General features: G+C 37.5%; 1 protein-coding gene across 1 annotated transcript; it reads right to left on the bottom strand.

Annotated features, from left to right (window-relative positions):
- Positions 1 to 44: 44 nt before the first annotated feature.
- Positions 45 to 2,171, bottom strand: LOC131855970 (probable disease resistance protein At4g33300). Its single transcript, XM_059219616.1, has 3 exons — positions 1,539 to 2,171; positions 1,235 to 1,446; positions 45 to 967 (listed from the first exon to the last, which is right to left on the bottom strand). The coding sequence occupies exons 1-3, from the start codon at positions 1,922 to 1,924 to the stop codon at positions 156 to 158; spliced, it is 1,410 nt and encodes a 469-aa protein (XP_059075599.1). The 5' UTR covers positions 1,925 to 2,171; the 3' UTR covers positions 45 to 155.
- Positions 2,172 to 20,643: the final 18,472 nt, after the last annotated feature.

Here is a 20,643-nt window from a genome sequence, read left to right as displayed (position 1 = left end):
ATTGAAGAACGTATACTGTACTGAACTGCCATAAAACTTGATCATTGGCTGAAAATCTAGAGGACCTTGTATTGAAAACAAAAATAATGAAAAATTTACAAAGGATGCCAAGATCCTTGGATCTTGTTCTTCAAGATAAGAGATAATAAAAGAAGTCAATCATCAAGCCAATCCAAACTAAAGCGTGCTTCCACAATTTCAACTCTAAGCTCAGGAATAGAAATGTTCTTGGCTCGCAACCACTGCTTCCCTATCGTCTCATCACAGGTGACAAGCTTCAGGGAACTTAGTTCACAAACAGTTGAAGGTAGTGCCATCAAACGAGTACACTCTCTCATATCAAGCTCCCTCAATTTCTTGAGCTGGCCTATTTCCTTAGGAAGTTCTTTCAAGCCCTCGCATAGTGAAATGTCTAAATATTCCAACTGTACAAGTTTCCCAATTGACACAGGAAGTTGTTCCAGGCGTGGTAATGCCGATAACCTCAACATTCTCAGATTGCTCATATTTCCAAAATCATATGGTAAATTTTGAAGCTGATGGCAGTTGGTAATAGAGCATGATAGAGTGGAAGGCATATTGCAGATACCAAGAGGTAAATCCAAATCATTGCTGTGGCCCAGGTTAAAATCTTTTAGCTTGGTGAATGCAGATATATTTTCAAATCCTTCACATAAGCTCAAAGATAGCTTCTCTATGTTCTGCAGTGCTTCAATGCCCTGTTTTCCAACAAAGGGTAAAATCAACCTCTCCAAGCGGACACTCTTGAGTTGAGTGAGTGATGATAAGACATCTAGACCTTTCACTGTTGCCTTGTTTGCACCGCAATTGAATATCATCAGAAACTTAAGCTTTTTCATGGATTTCAGAAATTGGGGAAGAAAGTATTCTGTCGAAGTAAAGAATAATAACAGAGCCTCTGTCTCGGGGAAATTCATATCATACCAGTCATTTTCCTCCATAGGGCCTGCATGTATTAATTACAAAGCAAATAAAATTAGAAATTTGTGCACTAATAATGACTACTTGTTATATATGTGAAATTCATGCACATGCCAGCCAAATTACTTAGAAAAGTGATGTAAACCTTATTCTATTCAGAAAATCATTTTTGAAATTCTTTTTTTTTTCTATAATTGGAGATCAACAATGAACATGAAAAATAATTATTAGTATGACAAAGAAATATTTTTCTCGACCAAAATGGATGTATAAGAGTTTCTGAATAACTCACCGGTGAGAATGGAGAGAATTTGAATATGAGAAGCTCTATCTCTGAGCAACTCCCATTTTTCTAACGAACCAAAGTTCTTCCTTTCTATGAACAACCTCTTGCAGTGGAGTATATTGTCATGGTGTCCCAAATACATGGCCAAATTTCGCATTCCATCACGGTGGGAAAAGTATAACTCTGAAGTATTTCCATATGGCATTGTCGTACTTCCTCTGTTAAGTGCAAGCATCTCAGCTTAGTGTTGAAAAATATGGATAAAAGAAATTCAATATATATAAAATTGTATAGAACCAAAGGCAATTACCTTGAATTGCTCGTTAAATCTAACAGATTGCTGCTTGCAAGTTGTGATAAGATGGCAATAGCATCATGCCTTTGTAGCTTCCGAACATAAACCCATATGTCCAAAATTGCATCAGCACGTATTTTCCTATCGCTGAGAAATAATCCCAAGTCTAAGAAGCATTCCTTGAGTACATCATCTAAGGAGTGAATACTGGCAAAGTGGAGGGCATATTGCAGATACTGACAAAGAACATCTGATAAGGAGTCAGTACTGATCTGCGGCAATTTATATAGCCCTTTTCCATGATGTTCTGATCTATATTTTCCTTTACAAATCTTGTTCGTTGCCCTCATCCAAGCCTTGTGCGATTCCCCATGCATACAGTTTGCAATCACGGAAACCATTGTTGATGTATTTACAAACAGTCAATTTCTTTCCAATTTGAAACTTAGTGTTGCGTAATCCTTAGCTTCCTGTCCTTACAAAGTTTCTTATCTGTGATTTGTTCTCTTTGCAAATATAATTGCCTTCCTTATATAAGATATAAGCACCAGCAAATATCAATTAACTCGGTTTTGTTGAAGCTACAAAGGAACCTGCATTCTCAGCGTAGACGCGACTGCGTCTGCATAGATTTAATTTATTCCCTTTCATACTCTGTTTCGCAGGATTCTGTAAGAGGTCTTTCCTCGCATTAATGTGCGTAGATTTTCTGTTTCCTTTCTTTTGCGCGCACTTTCGCAATGGCTTCGTATGGTCGCGCAATGTGTCAAACAAATTAATAAGAAAGTTCGGGTTTGCTTCCATTCACGCACGTAGGAAGCTGACTTTTCACGCCTTTTGTTTTACCTAAACACATGGACAATATTCTTCGTCATATAAAAACAAATAGGAGCCTTAAAAAATTTAAATTATAGTGCTGTTAAGTTATATAATATCTATCATATTTGAAGGAACATCATATAGAGATTTTTTAAACATTTATTTTATATTTTATTTTTATATATAAAACTAGAAATTATGTTTTAGTTATAATATAAGACAATCATAAGCATGGTTATAATAGTTTCAATAAGGGCTTTTCAAATTGACGTTCATAATATGAGATATGATAATGGTGGAATTACTAAATTCTTGGCATTTATAAAATATTTTCAACCCAATACTAATGATAATGCAAGACAAGTGTTGATGGCTCTATTAGATTGTACTTATCCCTCCATGAAAGTTAGTAAACCTCATTACCTAAGAAAAATACTATTTGCAAGTGTATCTTCTTGTTGCAAGCCCACATTTGTTGATATACACTAGTTTTAGAATCTTGTGTCAAGTGACCCCAAGGTGGCATGGGTTGAATTGCATGATGGTTTGATGACACAACTTGCACTAGACATTTCTATTATGATCTATAGTCATTAATAAGCTAAGATACACCACAAGTCCCATGTGACCATTTCATTAGAGCTCAATTAGTTTTCCATTTAGCTTGATTTGATGTGCTTCCAAATTTTTTTACAACATTCTGTGGCTAAATTTGCATATAGCTAGAGGAGATCATATCAAAATTTAAAATCATTGTTGAGGGTTGGCAACCAATATTTGAAGGAGTTCTTCCAATCTTTCTAGTCACACTACTTAGATCAAGAAATAAAATCTATAAACAAATAGATAAACAATCTTTTTAAATTTTTAAGGGCTTAGTGAACATTATAAATTATGCTCAAGTCTTAAGACCCTTCACAAGATCTTGAGGACGATTTCAAAAAATGCTTGGACATAGTCCCTTACTATGTCTCTTCCACTTAGCTCATGCCTTATTAAAAAATCCTTACTAAAGTGGAACTCTATTACAATGTTGCTAACATAGTTAATGAAAAGGTTTCTTATGAATAGTGAAATATTCAATTAATTCTAAAGTTGACACTCTTAAGCCGATATACAATCAAATAATAATCACTCCATTGTTTTTTACTATTTTGTAAGATCATCATAGAGGCCCTTGTTCTTGGTGTTAGACATATCCTTCCACTGGTTATTCACATAGAAAAAACACAATTCAAAAAATTAAAATTTATAAGTGAAAATGTTAATATTACATATGGGAAGTTATGGAATGGGTTGGAAAGTTCAATTAACAAGTGATGTTTGTCAAAATTTTAATTTCAGAAATATTATGATAGAATTAGATAGCCCTTAATTTTTTCCATTCTTAGTAAGATTTGCATCGAACACAAATTTCTATAGTTACTTAAGATATTATTTACTATTGCTTTTAGTTGCCTCATTCTTAATAGCATTCAATATTAATAATTTAGTATCTTTAAAAATATATTTGTAAAGAATTGCCTAACATCATTTTATGTGTTGGCTACTAAATTGCTTTATATATCCAATTACTAATGTTATATCACAAAGATGAGTCAAAGGAATTTCTCTCTTAGGTAAAAATTCCCAAATTGTTAATGGTGATGTTGGTCCTCCAATCCTAGAGAACAAACTTTAGACCTAGACCCATGGAGCTATATTAGTTAATAATAATGTTTGACTCATGATGCACTTGTGGACAATTATGAGAAAATGAACAAGAACATCGACCACTCATTTACAGTTTTGGTATTATAATATCGACGAGTATATTCCTATAGAGCTTAGTAGTATAATTGAAGAGATATAATAATAGACTTGTTCAAGTAGATTAGCCATACCCATTGTATAATAAAATCCCATTTATTTGTCACTAAACACCTCTTATCATATCTTAGTACTCTTGAGAACTAATTATTTATTTTATGGAATATTGAAAACAAGTTACACATGCAACTAAAGATGTAAGAAATCATATCCCCTAATATTAATCCTCTTATTCTTTTCTTACTTCAAGTGCAGCCAAGAAAACCATCATGCATAACTCTTTGAAGGTATATTATGTTAGTCCCAACTGCTATTGAGAGGGGAGGGGCGAATCAACACTTAATCAAATTTTCACAATTTAAAATTTAACTTAAATCTGCATTCATCTAAAATCCAACAATATACTTAATCACTAAAGTAAAATATGCAAGCATGAAAAGTTGACAGTGACACCAAGAAGTTATCTAGTGGAAACCCAAAAAGGGAGAAAACCACGGTGTGAGTAGGAACTCACAAAATTTGTACTCTTCTGAAGTACGCCCTGTGAGGAGCCATCTCTGTTAGGAGATTACAAACACACTGTTAGGTGCCACCCGGTTAAGGGATTTTGATCAAGGTCAATTATTGTCTTTACCCTATTAAAGGTAGCTTGGTTAGAGGACTCAGAACATCAGTTAAGATGTCACTCGGTTAAGCAATTTTACAATAGGGACCTATTAAAGTCCACCCAGTTAAGAGATTTATGTTCCAATAGCTAGAAAGCAACAGATGGATGATCTACTGAATTAGCTATTGATAGCTTGATCAGATCTCAATATGCATCACACTCTATACACACCGGTTGTGTCTTCTCTACACAACACCGGTTTCCTTCTTACACCTTCAGCTCTTCACTTAACTGGCCACCTATCCCTCGAAACTGCACTCTGCCAGTCCTCTGACCTTTGGCTCTGCACTCTGTCGATTCTCTATCCTTCGGCTTTGCCCTCGGCTGGTTCTTTGTCCTTCGGCTCTACACTCAACCAGTTCTCTGTCTCTCGACTCTGCACTTAGTCGATCTACCTCAAACACACTCTACTATGCTAACACCTCTTAGCACTTCCTCTCTCTCTCTGTTCTTCAACTTGGATCACCTTCAACCAGATTTCCGTGTTTCAAATTTCACTATCAAAACTTTCTGAAAGAGCTCAAGAAATTTTTATACATTTTCTATCGACACCTTCAGGTATTCCCTCAATCAAACCAATCATGGATTTCAGAAGATTTCAAATTCAAAATCTCCCACTCTTTCTCTACGTGCCTTACAACAATTCCGCTAAGTGTTCAACCGATTCTACCACCGCATCTCCCAAAGATAGAAACTTCTGAGTCGTGTTCAACCAAATAAGTGCGAACCAGAAAATCCGCATGTAATCATGCTTGACTGCATGATAACTGAAAGTTGACCTTACCAACATATGATTTGGCATAGACACAAGCTCACCAACACATCCTTTGCCACCACAACTGAATAACCGATCACCGCTCCAAGATTTATGGTGATCACCTGTCTTCCTTCTATCATACCAGTGTACCAGTATGCTACTGAACTTCTATATTACTGGTTCATCCTTTGATTTCTGGTTTGTCGTGCTAGTACCAAGTCTCTTCCTTTGTTTACCAATGAGTTACCAGTTTGCATAAAACTTCAAGTCTCAAAGTGACCGATCATCATCATCAAAGTGATCGATCTTCTTGAATGATAGACCGGTTGGCTTAGTTTATTTTTCCTTGAGTTGATTGAACCTTTGATCATTTAATACTAATGTTATTTCCCATGTATTGTAAGTCATCACCTTGGCTTACTGGAAAACAACACTACTCTACCTATACCACTTCATCGGTAAGTGTTGGACATCAATGACAAAACTTTAGCACATATTCTGGTTCTCTGGATTAACCAGTTTTGTCAATGCCAACAATCCAACAATCTCCCCCTTTGGCATTGATGGCAAACACTTCAAACTCTAGCTAATTAGATGTTTCTTTATCTCTGTACTAGTCCAGTCATTACTTCTGCCCTGATGAATATCTCCCCCTATCATTGGTCATACTTTGATACAACAACTTTAGCTCAATCACTACCTGCCAATGCTCAAACACTCTGATCATATCTCCCCCTTTGACAACAATGCCAAAGAGTCCTTTCTAAACACTTACAAGACTGCTCCCCCTAACCAGAGTAGTCCACACTCATCAATCTAGTCATTTCTAAAAAGGAACTTGAAAGCATACCAGATTGATGTAGAATCCTATTTGCTTACTTTACTAAATGGAGGGGCATAACCCCCAACTTACCTCTGAGATAGTCAAAGGTGTCCTTCTATAGTGGCTTGGTGAAGATATCAACCACCTGCTCTTTTGTTGGTATGTACTCCAACATCACTTCCTTTTCTTGAACTTGTTCCCTTAGATAGTGATATTTGATGGCTATATGCTTTGTTTTGGAGTGCATCACCAGATTCTTAGATATGTCAATGGCACTGGTGTTGTCACAATGAATCACTACCAGTCCAATCACTTTTTCTTGTATTCCTTCTAGTAGTTACTTGATCCAAACTATCTGTGTGCAGTTAATTGCAACATCTACATAATCAACCTCAATTGTGGTTTCAAATATGCAGTTTTGTTTCTTACTTGTCCAAGATACAATCCTATCTCCGAGAAAGAGTGCACCTCCACTGGTGCTCTTCCTGTCATCGATGTTTCTAGCCCAATCTGAATCAGTGAAGAGACTTAAACTGGAGTCTCCCTTGTGTGGATACCAAAGACCATACTCATCAATCCCCTTTAGGTATCTGAATATTCTTTTGACTACCATCATGTGAGTCTCTTTCAAATTTGTAGAAAATTTGGCAACCAAGCCAACATCTTGGGCTATGTCCAGTCTGTTATGTACTGCATACTGTAACTTACCAATCATGGACCAGTAAAGAGTCTCATTCATTTCTTCTACCTCATCATATTTAGATAGCTTGCAACTTGTAACCATTGGAGTTCCAACAGGTTTGTAATCTTCCATTCCAAAAGTTTTCAGAATTTCCCTTATGTACTTAGTCTGACTGATGAAGGGGCCATTCTTTAATTGAGAGACTTGCAGGCCAATAAAAAACTTAATCTCACCAATCATGGACATCTCAAATTCTTGTTGTATTTGTCCTGCAAAGCTTCTTCTCATCTCATCATCTCCCTAAAGATGATGTCATCTACAAAGATCTCAAGAATTGGGTGTTTTCCTTTAGCTCCACTCTTCAGATACAAGTTACAGTTATCACTGGTTCTTTTGAACCCTATGCTTAGCAGATATGAGTGTAACCTCTCATACCAATCTCTCGGTGCTTGTTGCAGCCCATACAAAGCCTTCTGCAACCTGCATACCATATTCCTCCCATCTTCAGATGCAAACCCTTTCGGTTGCTCTATGTATACTTCTTCCTCTAACACCCCATTTAAGAATGTCGATTTGACATCCATTTGGTATACTTTAAACCTTTATAAGAAGCATAGGGCAACAAAATTTTGACCCCTTCCAGCTTGGCTGTCGGTGCGAAGGTTTCTCCATAGTCCAAACCTTCTTCTTGAGCATAGTCCTTATAGACCAATCTTGCCTTGTTTCTTATCACCTTACTGGTTTCGTCCATCTTATTCCTGAACACCCACTTGGTGCCTATTACATTTTTATTTTCTGGTCTGGGTACTAGAGTCCATGTATCATTTTTCTCTATTTACTCCAGTTATTCTTCCATGGCTTTGACCCAGTCATCATCTTTTAGAGCTTCATTTGTTGTTTTGGGCTCAAAAATTGAGATCATACACCCATTCTCTTTCTCTTCTTCTGGTTACAACTCCTACATCCTTATCACCGATGATATTTTCTGCAGAGTGATTATTTTTGACATATTTAGCCAATACTGGTTCACTCCTCGGAGCTTCTTCTACCGATTGTACAGGTTCTACTTCACATGCTTCTTCATTAGCCACTTCAATAGGATCTTCTTCAGTAGGTTCCACTGGTATATTATACTCCAACCCTTTGTAGTCCTCCGGTTCACTCTTACTATCCTGCTCATTTTTCTCAGAGTGCTCATCTACTCTGACATTTGCACTTTCCACAATCTTATCGGTCCTTTTGTTTAAACACCAGTATGCCTTTCTCTTTGTTGAGTAACCTAAGAAGGTTCTTTCATCACTCTTAGGATCAAATTTTCTAGTGTACTCGCCCCTTTTGATATAGCACCTGCTTCCAAATACTTTGAAATAACAAATATTAGGTGAGTATCCACTCTATAATTCATAGGGAGTTTTGTTTGTCCCCTTCTTTACCTATATCTGGTTCAAAGTGTATACAACAGTGCTTATTTCTTCTCTCCAGAAGATATGTGGGATGTCCTTCTATATCATCAGAGTCCTTGCACAATCAATAAGAGTTTTGTTTCTTCTTTCAACAACTCCATTCTGTTGAGGTGTTCTGGGTGCTGACATTTGTCTCATGATCCCCTGTTCCTCACAGTAGTTCATGAACTCTTGAGAGGTCAACTCTCCTCCTTGGTTTGATCTCAAGCACTTTAGATTCTTACCGATTCCTCTATCTACTCGATCCTTGAACACCTTAAACATGTGAAAGGCTTCAGTTTTTTCCTTCAAGAATACAACCCACATCATTCTTGAGAAGTCATCCACAAATAACATAAAATACCAGTCTCCATAGAAACTCTTGGTTCTCATGAGACCACACAGGTCTTTGTGAACTAAGTCCAACACTTTTTCAGATGAGAAAGTTTTACTACTGAAACTGGACCCAGTCAACTTTCCTAGTTGACACTCTTTGCACATAACATTTTCAGATTTTACTATGTCAGGCATACCTCTGATAGATTTTTCCTTACTAACTTTAGCTATGCTATCAAAATTAACATGCCATAATCTTTTGTGCCACAACCAGCTATCTTCAACCTTAGCCACTAGACAATTACCTATGTTGGTGTCTAGATGGAACAAATTGCCTCTTGATTGTTTACCAGTGGCAATTAGACTTCTAGACAATAGACATCATTACAATTTGTCTTATCATTCAAGGCTATAGACCCCTTACCTTTTATTGCACATGGGGCATCAATTCCGAACCTCACCCACCATTGCAATCGTCCATACTGAGGAATTTATTTCTATCACTGGTCATGTGGTGAGTGCAACCACTGTCGATCACCCATTCTTCACACCGGTTTGTGCTAGAAATCAATGCCATATCTCCTTCCTTTGTGTAATCCTCTTTGACTACCACAAATGCAATGCCATCTCCATCAGATCCCTTTGATTATTCATCAATGACTCCTTCTTCTACAAGATAACATTCCTTCTTGCTCTTGTCCTTGTAACTTCTGAAATTATCCTTCCTGTCTCTATCCATGTCAGGGAATCTTGAAGCAATATGATCTATCTTATTATAGGAGAAGCACTTTAAGGGTAGTTTACCTTTGTATTTTCCTTTACCTCTTGGCAATCTTCTTGACAATAGAGCTTCAATTTCATCTTACTCCTATTCCTTAGAGAGCAGATTGTCACTCTCATGGGAATGACTAGTTCTAGTAGTAGAGCTACTACTGGTTTCTTTCCTTTTCCTTGTTGGTGCATGCATCATGGATGCTTTGAAATTAGCATCAATCTTTCGTATGTTGTCATAATTGCTCAATTCAAAAGTAGTCAACTTACCGATCAATGAGCCAAGAGTTACATTGAATGTTCCCAAGGATTTGAGTTCCTAGATAGCAGAGACCCTTATAGCATATTGTGGTAGTAGAGTTCTCAGGATTTTGCTAACCACATCCTCCTCCTCGAGCTTTCCTCCTACACTTTTAATGGAGTTTACTACATCCTTTATCCTTTTACTATGCTGCTCTATGTTTTCATTTTTCTACATTCTCATCTCATCATATTTTCCTCTCAGGCTATGTACTTTGGCCTTTTGAACATGGGGATCTCTCCCATAGACTATCTTCAGCTTATTCCATATTTGAAAAGCTGATTTCAAATCTTGTACCTTTGCAAATTCATTATCTGAAAGAGTGTTAACAATTAGATCTATAACAGTAGTATTATCTTGCCTTTCCTTGATCTAGTCCGGAGTAAGAGTCCCTGAAGGTCCATTGTACTCAACGATCACATGATTCCAATAGTGTTCACCTAGGGATATTAGATAGAGTTTCATTATTCCACACCATAAGGTGTAATTCTCCTTAGAGAACTTAGGACCCTCCTTATGCGTCATCTTGGATCTCTCCCTAAGCCAGTTAAGCTTCTTCTGATTATAGGGACCTGATGCTATGATACCAATTGTTAGTCCCAACCAATGCTGAGAGGGGAGGGGTGAATCAAGAAATAATCAAATTTTCATAATTTAACTTTTAACTTAAATATGCATTCATCTAAATCCAACAATATACTTAATCACTAAAGTAAAATATGCAAGCATGAAAAGTTGACAGTGACACCAAGAAGTTATCTCGTGGAAACCCAAAAAGGGAGAAAACCACGGTGTCAGTAGGAAGTCACAATATTTGTACTCTTCTGAAGTACGCCCTATGAGGAATCCCTGTTAGGAGATTACAAAGACATTGTTAGGTGCCACCCGATTAAGGGATTTTGATCAAGGTCAGTTAGTGCCATAACCCTGTTAAAGGTAGCCTAGTTAGAGACTTAGAACATCAGTTAAGATGTCACTCGATTAAGAGGATTTTACAATAGGGACCTGTTAAAGTCCACCCAGTTAAGGGATTTATGTTGCAGTAGTTAGAAAGAAACAGATGGATGATCTACTGAATTAGCCACTGATAGATTGATCAGATCTCAATATGCATCACACTCTATACACATTGGTTGTGTCTTCTCTGCACAACATCGGTTTCCTTCTTAAACCTTCGACTCTTCACTCAACTGGTCACCTATCCCTTGACACTGCACTATGCCAGTCCTCTGACCTTCGACTTTGCACTCTGTCGGTTCTATGTCCCTCGACTCTGCCCTCAGCCGGTTCTCTGTCCTTCAGCTCTGCACTCAACCAATTCTCTATCTCTCAACTCTTCACTTAGTCGATCTACCTCAAAAAAATCTACTAGTTCTAACGCCTCTTAGTACTTCCTCTCTCTCCGTTCTTCACCTTGGATCACCTTCAACAAGATTTCCTTGTTTCAAATTTCACGATCAAAACTTTATGAAAAAGCTCAAGAACTCTTTATACATTTTTTGTTGACACCTTAAGGTATTCCCTCAATCAAACCAATCATGGATTTCAAAAGATTTCAAATTCAAAATCTCCCACTCTTTCTCTGCGCACCTTATAGCAATTCCGCCAAGTGTTCAACCAATTCTGCCACCGCATCTCCCAAAGATAGAAACTTCTGAGTCATGTTCAACCAAATAAGTGTGAACCAAAAAATCCACATGTAATCATGTTTGACTGCATGATAACTGAAAGTTGACCTTACCAACATATAATTTGGTGTAGACACAAGCTCACCAACTCATCCTTTACCACCACAACTGAATAATCGATCATTGCTCTGAGATTTATGGTGATCACTTGTCTTCCTTCTATCATACTAGTGTACCGGTATGCTACTGCACTTTTATACTACTGGTTCGTCCTTTAATTGTCGGTTTGTTGTGCTAGCAACAAGTCTCTTCCCCTGTTTACCAATGAGTTACCGGTTTGCATACAACTTCAAGTCTCAAAGTGATCGATCATCATCATCAAAGTGACCGATCTTCCTGAATGATAGACCAGTTGGCTTAGTCTATTTTTCCTTGAGATGATTGAACCTTTGATCATTCAATACCAATGTTATTTTCCATGTATTGTAAGTCATCACCTTGGCTTACTGAAAAACAACACTGCTCTACCTATACCACTTCACCGGTTAGTGTCTTTACCAGTAAGTGTTGGAAATCAATGACAAAACTTTAGCACAGATACCGGTTCTCTGGATTAACTGATTTTGTCAATGCCAACAATCCAACATATTAGACAGTAGCTCCCAAAATATTTAACCAAATTTCTTATTTTTGAATCTTGTAACTAGCTAGATCCTTATAAGTATATTACTTGAGAAAAGGGAACAATGGAATAAAATAGAATAGTTTAATTTAAGAGTACAAGTGATTTAGTTAATTTGCACTATAGTTTATTAAAAAGAAACATGAAAATACTTATTTATATGAAATAGAGAACCAAGACTGTGTTAAATCCCATCAATATAGTTAAAATTTGATTTAGTTGTAATACAACAATTCAAAAAAAATCACAAAAAAATCTAATTTAATAATCAACAATATTCAATGAAATAAGATACTATATTTTGAAAATAAATTTCTAAAGACACTGAGAAGGTTTTACAATTACTACAATAATCAACCAATCAAGAATAAAAATTAGAAAATTGAATATACTCGCAATTGATTATAGAAACATCTAGGTCATAGAGATGATTTTGCTAGGAAATGTTTTTGTAGATTTAGAAAATAAAAAGTGGGAAAGAGACTCAAGAACACACACATAAAATTTCATCAAAGATTATAATAGAGTGCAAGATTAAGAGAATATGAAGACTAAGGATTACACAATAAAAAATAATACTAATTTTATTTATTTATTTATGAATGATTGCCTATGTTCTTAGCTTGCCTCATTTCAAACTCTTCTTTCAACATAACTACATAGCTTGAGTTGATTTAATATCACTTGTGCTCTATCACATTATGTTTACTACCATCACATCTCATGTATATGATAGAGGGACACGGTAGTGAACCAATGGAATATGGAGATGGGCCCACGGTAGTTTTATAATGGATTAAAGATCTAAAGTAAAAAACCTTACAAAATTAGGAAACAAACAAATGAATCCAAAGAACACAAGATTATCAAGAGGAAAGCATAAAGAGACAAGCTAAAATACGCATAAATAATGATACCAAATTTATAAATATGAATATTTTGTTGTCCCATCATGCAGTTATTAGAGATTTGCAAATATTATTGATAATAGATAACGCCAAACAACATATAAAATTTAGTAGCAATACTCACTATGATTGGTAGGTAAGTAACTTGATCAAGCCATGAAAGTGGGTTCTTCTAGTAGTATAGTAGCATAGTAAATATATTTATTATTTTTTGGACTACTATATGTTCTAAACCCAAATGAATATAATATATTAATATCTAGTTGGTGAAATGGTATGAAGGTGTTGATGAAACAATAAAAGACTCTATATGAATAGTGAGAAACTAATCCTAGGCTTCACATAATGAGAAGAGAAAGGAGAAATAGAGGAATATGTAGCCTTCTTGAAATTAATTATGGATACATGAATACATTTACAAATGGTTTAACTCTACTCTTAAAAAATATCTAGGGATGACAACATTGTTAAGCTTTCTAGTGAGTAAGTGATATTCCAAATAATAGGTGGATTTAAATCTCTAAAAGATAAGGAATACACAAAATAAAGAAGTGATATCCTAAACAACCATAGGTTAAAGGTGAAGAAATATGTTAGGAATTTTTTTTATCATATAGTAATGGTGGATAAGGCTTGTTGAAATGAGTTGTACTCAGAGTCAATGGAATACATAGTTTTGTGATATAAATATGTAGAATAATCACTATAAAATAAAATAAAAATTCCCTACAATAGATAAGAATTAGATATATAATGCTAAGAAACAAATAATACTAAACAAAAAGAATAAGAATAATATAAATAGATGATGGATCTAAAAAGGGATGATATCTTCAGAAAATAAAAAATGCAAACAATGCATAAAAAATATATATGATCACGCTTTAAGGTGAAATTTTCCCATGCATACCAAAATGTATATTATAAAACAAAAAAGTTATGAAAGAAACCCTAAATGGTTGTAGCACCTTACCATAAATCTAAATAATAACCTTACATTGTGCAATAAATAGAGAAACAATATTATCACTTATAAAATATAGATATCCATTTAGGAATTAATTTTCTCATGCTTGGTGGACAATGGTGTCACATCATCCATGTCAGCCACTTTCACAATGGATGAATATGGAAGAAAATAAATAAATAAATTTAAAAATGAAGGGTCATTCAAGAGAAGAGGATAGATAGGATGTTAGGGGTATGGACATTGAAAAAAAAAAGTGTAATGTCTTATTCTATATTTACCCTAAAACTTTCCCTATAATCACAAATTCAATAAAGGCAAGAGATGGGCTATGGTTAGAGATATATATTAACCAAGTAAACCTCCCCTTTAACAAGATAAAACTTGATTTAAATGCTGCAACTACAACCAATGATATATACATAAATAATTTTTAATGATTAGGGTTAGATGAGAACATGTAATTACCTAAATTCAATAAGATAGACTATATCTATATTACTAACTAGTATTCAATCACAATAGAGTCAGGAGGAGGAACTATGATAGGTCTTCCTAAAGCCATCCCCACACTAAGCCCAAGAGAGGGCACTCACCCTCTTGGCCATAGTTGCAAGCATGTTGGACATCTGCTTGGGGTGGTCTACCTAGTGGGGTGCTTGTATCTTCTTTCATTATTCATGCCTCATCCCTTTAAGTCAATAGTAAATCATTATAGAGATGGGAAAGGAGATTGAAATAGGGGGCCTTTTAATCTACCTATCTAAGCCCAAGATCATACACTCACCCTCTTGGTCCTAGTGGCAGGCACATTGGACATCCACCCAGGGTGCTCAAGACCTAGATGGCAATTTTATAATGGCTTCCCTTCCTTACATCTCCTTCCCTTTTATGATTTATTGTGAGGTTACAAAAAGATTTAAGTTCAAGCACATGCATTTCATATGTGTGTGTGTGTGTGTGTGTGTGTGTGTGTATAGGTAAGTGCACAAAGTTGTGGTACCAAAAAGGTGCAACTTTTTTATCTTTTCATAAAAATACATCATTGGCATGAAAAGGTCATCCAAACCTTCTGGTTGGATGCCCAAGGAAAATACAAGCCAGAGGGTTGGTATTCTCCAATGTAAACTATTTGGCAAGTGCCAAATATGGTGCTCGCCAAATTTAAAAAATTGTCTTTTCACATTTGGTGTGTGCCAAATGCTCTGCATTATCCTATTTTTCAATTTGGCACAATTTTTAACTTTGGTACAAGTTATACCCACCCCGGGAGGAGAATATTTACATGAAATATAATAATCAAGTATAAAAATACTTTAAGTTATATTTCATGTATATATTGGCAGGATGTTTAAGAGTGGTTTCAGCTCTATGTTATAATGTAGATTCCAGTTTTTAGAGGATCATATAAAATTTCAGACAATCAAATTTTAGTAATCAAGATGTCAAATTTCATTAATCAACATGCTCCTATTAGCAATCTTTATCTCTATATTTCACTCTATCTTCCCCAAACTATAGCAATCTCTCTCCCTCTCTTATCTCTCTCACTTCTCTCTCCGCTCTCTAGGTATATCCCACCCTCTCTACCTTTCATTCCTTCCTTATCCCCATTTATATCCTTGACTCCTTCCCTTTCTCTTCTTGTTTGTCATTCTCTTATTATTTATTTCCCCTCCCTCTCCATTCTCTTGGTTACTATGTATCCCTTATATTGTCTCTCTCCCCATATTTAGGTCTCACCCTCCCTCCCTATTCACCTCAATACCTCTCCCTCCCTATATTATTACCCACCTCTCTCTCCTCCTCTAGGTTTCTCGCCTATCTAATTGTCCACCCTCTAGTTCTTTCCCTCTATCTCCACCTTTCTCTCCCTTCGCCCTTACCCCTATCCATTTATGAACTCTCTCTCTCTCTCTCTCTCTCTCTCTCTCTCTCTCTCTGAACCTATCTATCTCCTCGTTCCCTAGGTCTTTGACTCCCTCCATGCCATCTTACTCATCTCTTTTCTCTTTTATCTATTCCCTCTCTCCATTGTCTAGGTCATCACCTCTCCCCCCTACTTTCTCTCCCTCCTTCTCTCAAATTTCTAGGTTTCTCCCTCATTTCCTCTTCACCTCTAAATCTCTCCATCCATGTCTCATTAGGCACCTATCTCCATACCCCTTTATCCATCTTTCGCCTCTCTTTCCCATCTAGGTATTTAACCTCTCTCTCACCCTCTATATATCTCATCTCTCTCTATATATCCCCTCTCTAGTTCTCTCCCTTCCTCTCCACACCTCTCTCTCTCTCCATCACATCTTACCCATCTCCCTTTATTATCTCTCTCCTTTTCTTATCTCTCATGTCACCTCTTTATCTCCCATAAACTCTAGACCTATTACTCTCCCTCTCTTCTCTATATTTATTCTCTCTCCCCTCTCTAGGTCAAGCTCCTATACTCTCTCCCTCTCTCTCTCACCTTCCCTCCCTCCATCTCTCTTCTCCTCCTATTGTTTTTCTCTACACTCTCTTTGTTCTCTTCATCACTACCTGCCCCTCCCAACCTCTCTCTCCATACATATTTTTCTCCTTCCCTCCATCTTTACCTCTCTACAACTCCCTCTAAAGTTGTATCATTACCTACCTCTCTCTCCCCTTCTATCTCCCTCACATCTATCTTTCCACCCTTGGTCTTTCACCTCTCTTCCTAGCCTCTAGATCACTCACCTCTATATCTCTCTTGTCTCTAATTCTTTCCTCTCTACCTCCTTATCCGTCTTTCTCTCTTTGAGAACTTATATATCTTATTTTTTCTCTCTCCCTCACCTATCTACCTCTTCCTTCTCTCTATCTCAATAACTCCCTACCCACCTCACCCTCTCTTCTTAGCTCTCTCTTTCTCTTTATTCTTCCCTCTCTGATATTCTCTCTCCCTCCCCTCTCTAAGTCATCACCTCTCCCTCCCCTTAGGATCCCATATGACCCCTAATCACACCATATGACCCCTTAAGACACCATATAACCCCTCAAGACACCATATGACCCCTTAAGACACCATATGACTCCTTTTAACATCCTAATACATGACATGACCTCTTAGGACACCATATGAATACTTAGGACAATATGATGTCCTAAGGGGTCATATGGTGTCCTAAGGGTCATATGGTGTTCGAACATATGTGTGGCCCATTAGGACCCCATATGACTCCCAAGGACACCATATGACCCTTTTTGACATCTTGGTATGTACGAAATGACCCCTTAGGACAACATATGACCCCTTAGGACAATATCATGTCCTAAGGGGTCATATGGTGTCTTAACACATGTATGGCCCTTTAAGACCCCATATGACCCCTAACAACACCATATGACCCCTTAGGACACCATATGGCCACTTTTAACATCCTAGTACATGATACGACCCCTTAGGACACCATATGACCCCTTAGGGCCAAATGATGTCCTAATGGGTCATATGGTATTCTAACAAATTTGTGGCCCCTTAGGACCACATATGACCCCTTGCGACACCATATGACCCCTTAGGACCATATGATGTCTTAAAGGGTCATATGGAATCCTAAGGGGTCATATGGTGTTCTAACACATGTGTGGTCCCTTAGGACTCCATATGACCCCTGACAACACCATATGACCCCTCAGGACCATATGATGTCTCAATGGGTCATATGGTGTCCTATGGGGTCATATGGTGTTCTAAAACATGTGTGGCCCCTTAGGATCCCAAATGACCACTAACGGCACCATATGACCCCTTAGGACACTATATTACCCTCAGGACACCATATGACCCCATAAGACCTCTCAAAACACCATATGACTCCTTAAGACACCATATGACCACTTAGGACACCATATGATCCATTTTAACATCCTAGTACATGACATAACCCCTTAGGACACTGTATGAACCCTGTTAGATAGCTCAGATATTCAGAGGACAATTGAGAGGGGGGGTGAATCAGTTGTCACCGAATTATAGAACTTTAAGCATTTAAATCCTTATTACCAGAACACAAAAAGTTAATACTGGAATGCATAAACAAAATAGCGGAATGACTGATAAAACATTTAAACATAAACATAAATCACAAAACATTTACCATCCATCCATAACACATGACACCAAGATTTGTACGTGGGAAACCCGGTAAAGGGAAAAACCACAGTGGTAAGCCTACCCACAGTCAGATAACACTTCTATAGCAAGTATGTGATTATAATATGAGGGGCCTACACATGCAGGAAGGCCAACAACCTAGAGCACACTACTCATCATAAAAAGGAGCCTCACTGACTACATAAACATCAAACTACAATCCAGAAAGAAGAGTGAACTGTAAGTATAGAATCTCCTATGCTTGAGTAAAGTTTCGGTTAAGCTCAATACAGAAGGCCTTAAACCTCTCTTATAGACCCAATTCGATCACCTATTATCAACCAAACCTTCTGCATAAGATTACAACATTATTCGCACACAAATCATTCCATAACCTTTTTCTTATCAACCCATGATCTACAAAGAGATCTTACATCATATTTATACCAACCTAGGACCTAAACAATTAGGTCATCCATCTAAAAGATTGAACAATAAATTCATAACATAAACCCATAATCCAATGATCAACCAAGTCAGCTTAGGCTGAAAACAATGTAAACCAATCATTAAATCCCGCCGATAACACATTAGGAACATCTTCCAACACATTACACAAACCGGTCCATAACCTAGATAACACCGGACCCAAAATAGGTCGCCATAAACCAAATCCAACACCATTGATGAACTGGATCACAAACAAGATAACCAACAACAACCTGAAAGCCATCTAGAAGCTACACCAACAACATGTATCACATGCATCAAAATATCTTCAACAAAGCTATGTCGATAAAACCCTTACTGATGACCAAAAGGCTTACTAGAACAAATCATAGCTCCTGAGTCATCAAATCCCAAACCAACTGATCATGATACACATTTGAATAACATGAATGACAGATCCTGTTAGAGTATTGGGGTATTTACTTGATTAATTAAACATTATTTGTTTAATTATTTAAGTTCCCTTTATCTCTTTTACACTTAAGTTAACTTTAGGTGCATATAATTAATTATTATGTGCAAACCTAGTTTTTCCCTTTTTAGGGTTTCTCTACCTATTATAGGTTGAGTTCTTTCTTTTTATTGTAGGAAGAAGGATTATTATTGACAATACATTTTGGAGATTATTGAGCTCTCATCTTTTGAAGCATATTTTTCCTGTGTATTCTTTCCTTCTGTGATTTGCTTCATTGCTTCTCCTTGTAACAGGTTTTTCAGCTTGCAAAGATCATTTGGGCTCCTGTGGTGTTGTATTTTCTCAAATCCTATATGGTATCAGAGCTTCAGATCTGCAGCTACCTATTCTTGTTTTTGAGATTTTTGGCTTTGGAAGCAGATCTAGGGTTTCAGAAAGTTTTTTGTATGCACCTAGGGTTTGACCTTTTTTTCTGAGCACTTTAGGCCTAAATGGACCTCACCATTGTGTTCAGAAGGCCCAAAAACCCCTATGGTCATATAAAATTTGACCTATTTTGGTTCCTGAGCCTCTAGAGGTATTTTTTCTCAGATCCAGGCCATACGACCCTGGCACATAGATCGAGAAAAAAAATTTGAAAAAAAAAATAAAAAATTTTTGCCTTTTTACGGCATGCAGGCCGAAATTTGCTTTTAAAAAAATCTCTTGAAAAAAGCAAAAAAAAAAAAAAGGGAAATTTTTTTTTTTTGAGAAAAAGTTTTTTTGGGGTACGCAGGGTACCGTGGGGCCCCTGCCATGTTGCAGGCCCATACAACGCTCCTATCGGCACTGGCCTTCAGCTCCCCAACCTCCGATTCTATGGCCCCCTGCCATCGGCTATTTTTCTCCGGCTCCCTGGCTCCTTGGCCGCCGACAGTGTTTCCCTTCCCCCATCGGTCCCTTTCTCCCCGGCCTCCCGCCGCCGTGCTTAGCCCAGATCCGCCACCTGCAACTCCCGCCAGTGGTCTCCTTGCGGCCACCGCTTCCTACTCCAGCCACTACTGTCGCTCCCCAGCCGCCACCCGACCCAACCGCCAGTAGCCCCACTTCCTGCAGCTTGCCGCCGGTGCCTTCCCAGCCTGGCCCCGCCGCTCAACTCCACGGCCCGCCGCCCACGCCTGACCTCCGCTCCGCTCCCCGGCCACCGCTCTGCCCAGCCCCTGTGCCACCTGGCCATCGAGCCCAGTCATTGGCCACCGGATCTCCGCTCATCCTCCACCAGAGCGCCACCGGAGCGCTGCTCCTTGGCCACCGGACCACCCACTGGCCACTAGACCCCTTTTTTGGCTTTTTCAGGGGGGGGTTGGTTTTTTGGCCCTATCTTGGGCATACGGAGTCATTTTTTTGAAAACGAATAAGCGTCGAAAAGCTGGTTCCGAGCCCAACCTCATGGTGTTGGTAATTTTTTCTAATTTTACTGTTTGACTATGTTTTTTTTCCAGTCAAAGTGAGG

This window comes from Cryptomeria japonica, chromosome 4 (assembly GCF_030272615.1).
Source record: "Cryptomeria japonica chromosome 4, Sugi_1.0, whole genome shotgun sequence".
NCBI classification, from domain to species: domain Eukaryota; kingdom Viridiplantae; phylum Streptophyta; class Pinopsida; order Cupressales; family Cupressaceae; genus Cryptomeria; species Cryptomeria japonica.
This window is presented reverse-complemented; position numbering and strand designations above follow the sequence as displayed.

Bases quoted from the DNA above. Each gene is read 5' to 3' on its own strand.
- LOC131855970 (XM_059219616.1), bottom strand. From the start codon at position 1,924: ATGGTTTCCGTGATTGCAAACTGTATGCATGGGGAATCGCACAAGGCT. The intron at 1,447-1,538 runs GTAATTGCCTTT...TGCACTTAACAG, and splicing joins GATTTAACGAGCAATTCAAG to AGGAAGTACGACAATGCCAT. The intron at 968-1,234 runs GTGAGTTATTCA...TAATACATGCAG, and splicing joins AATTCTCTCCATTCTCACCG to GCCCTATGGAGGAAAATGAC.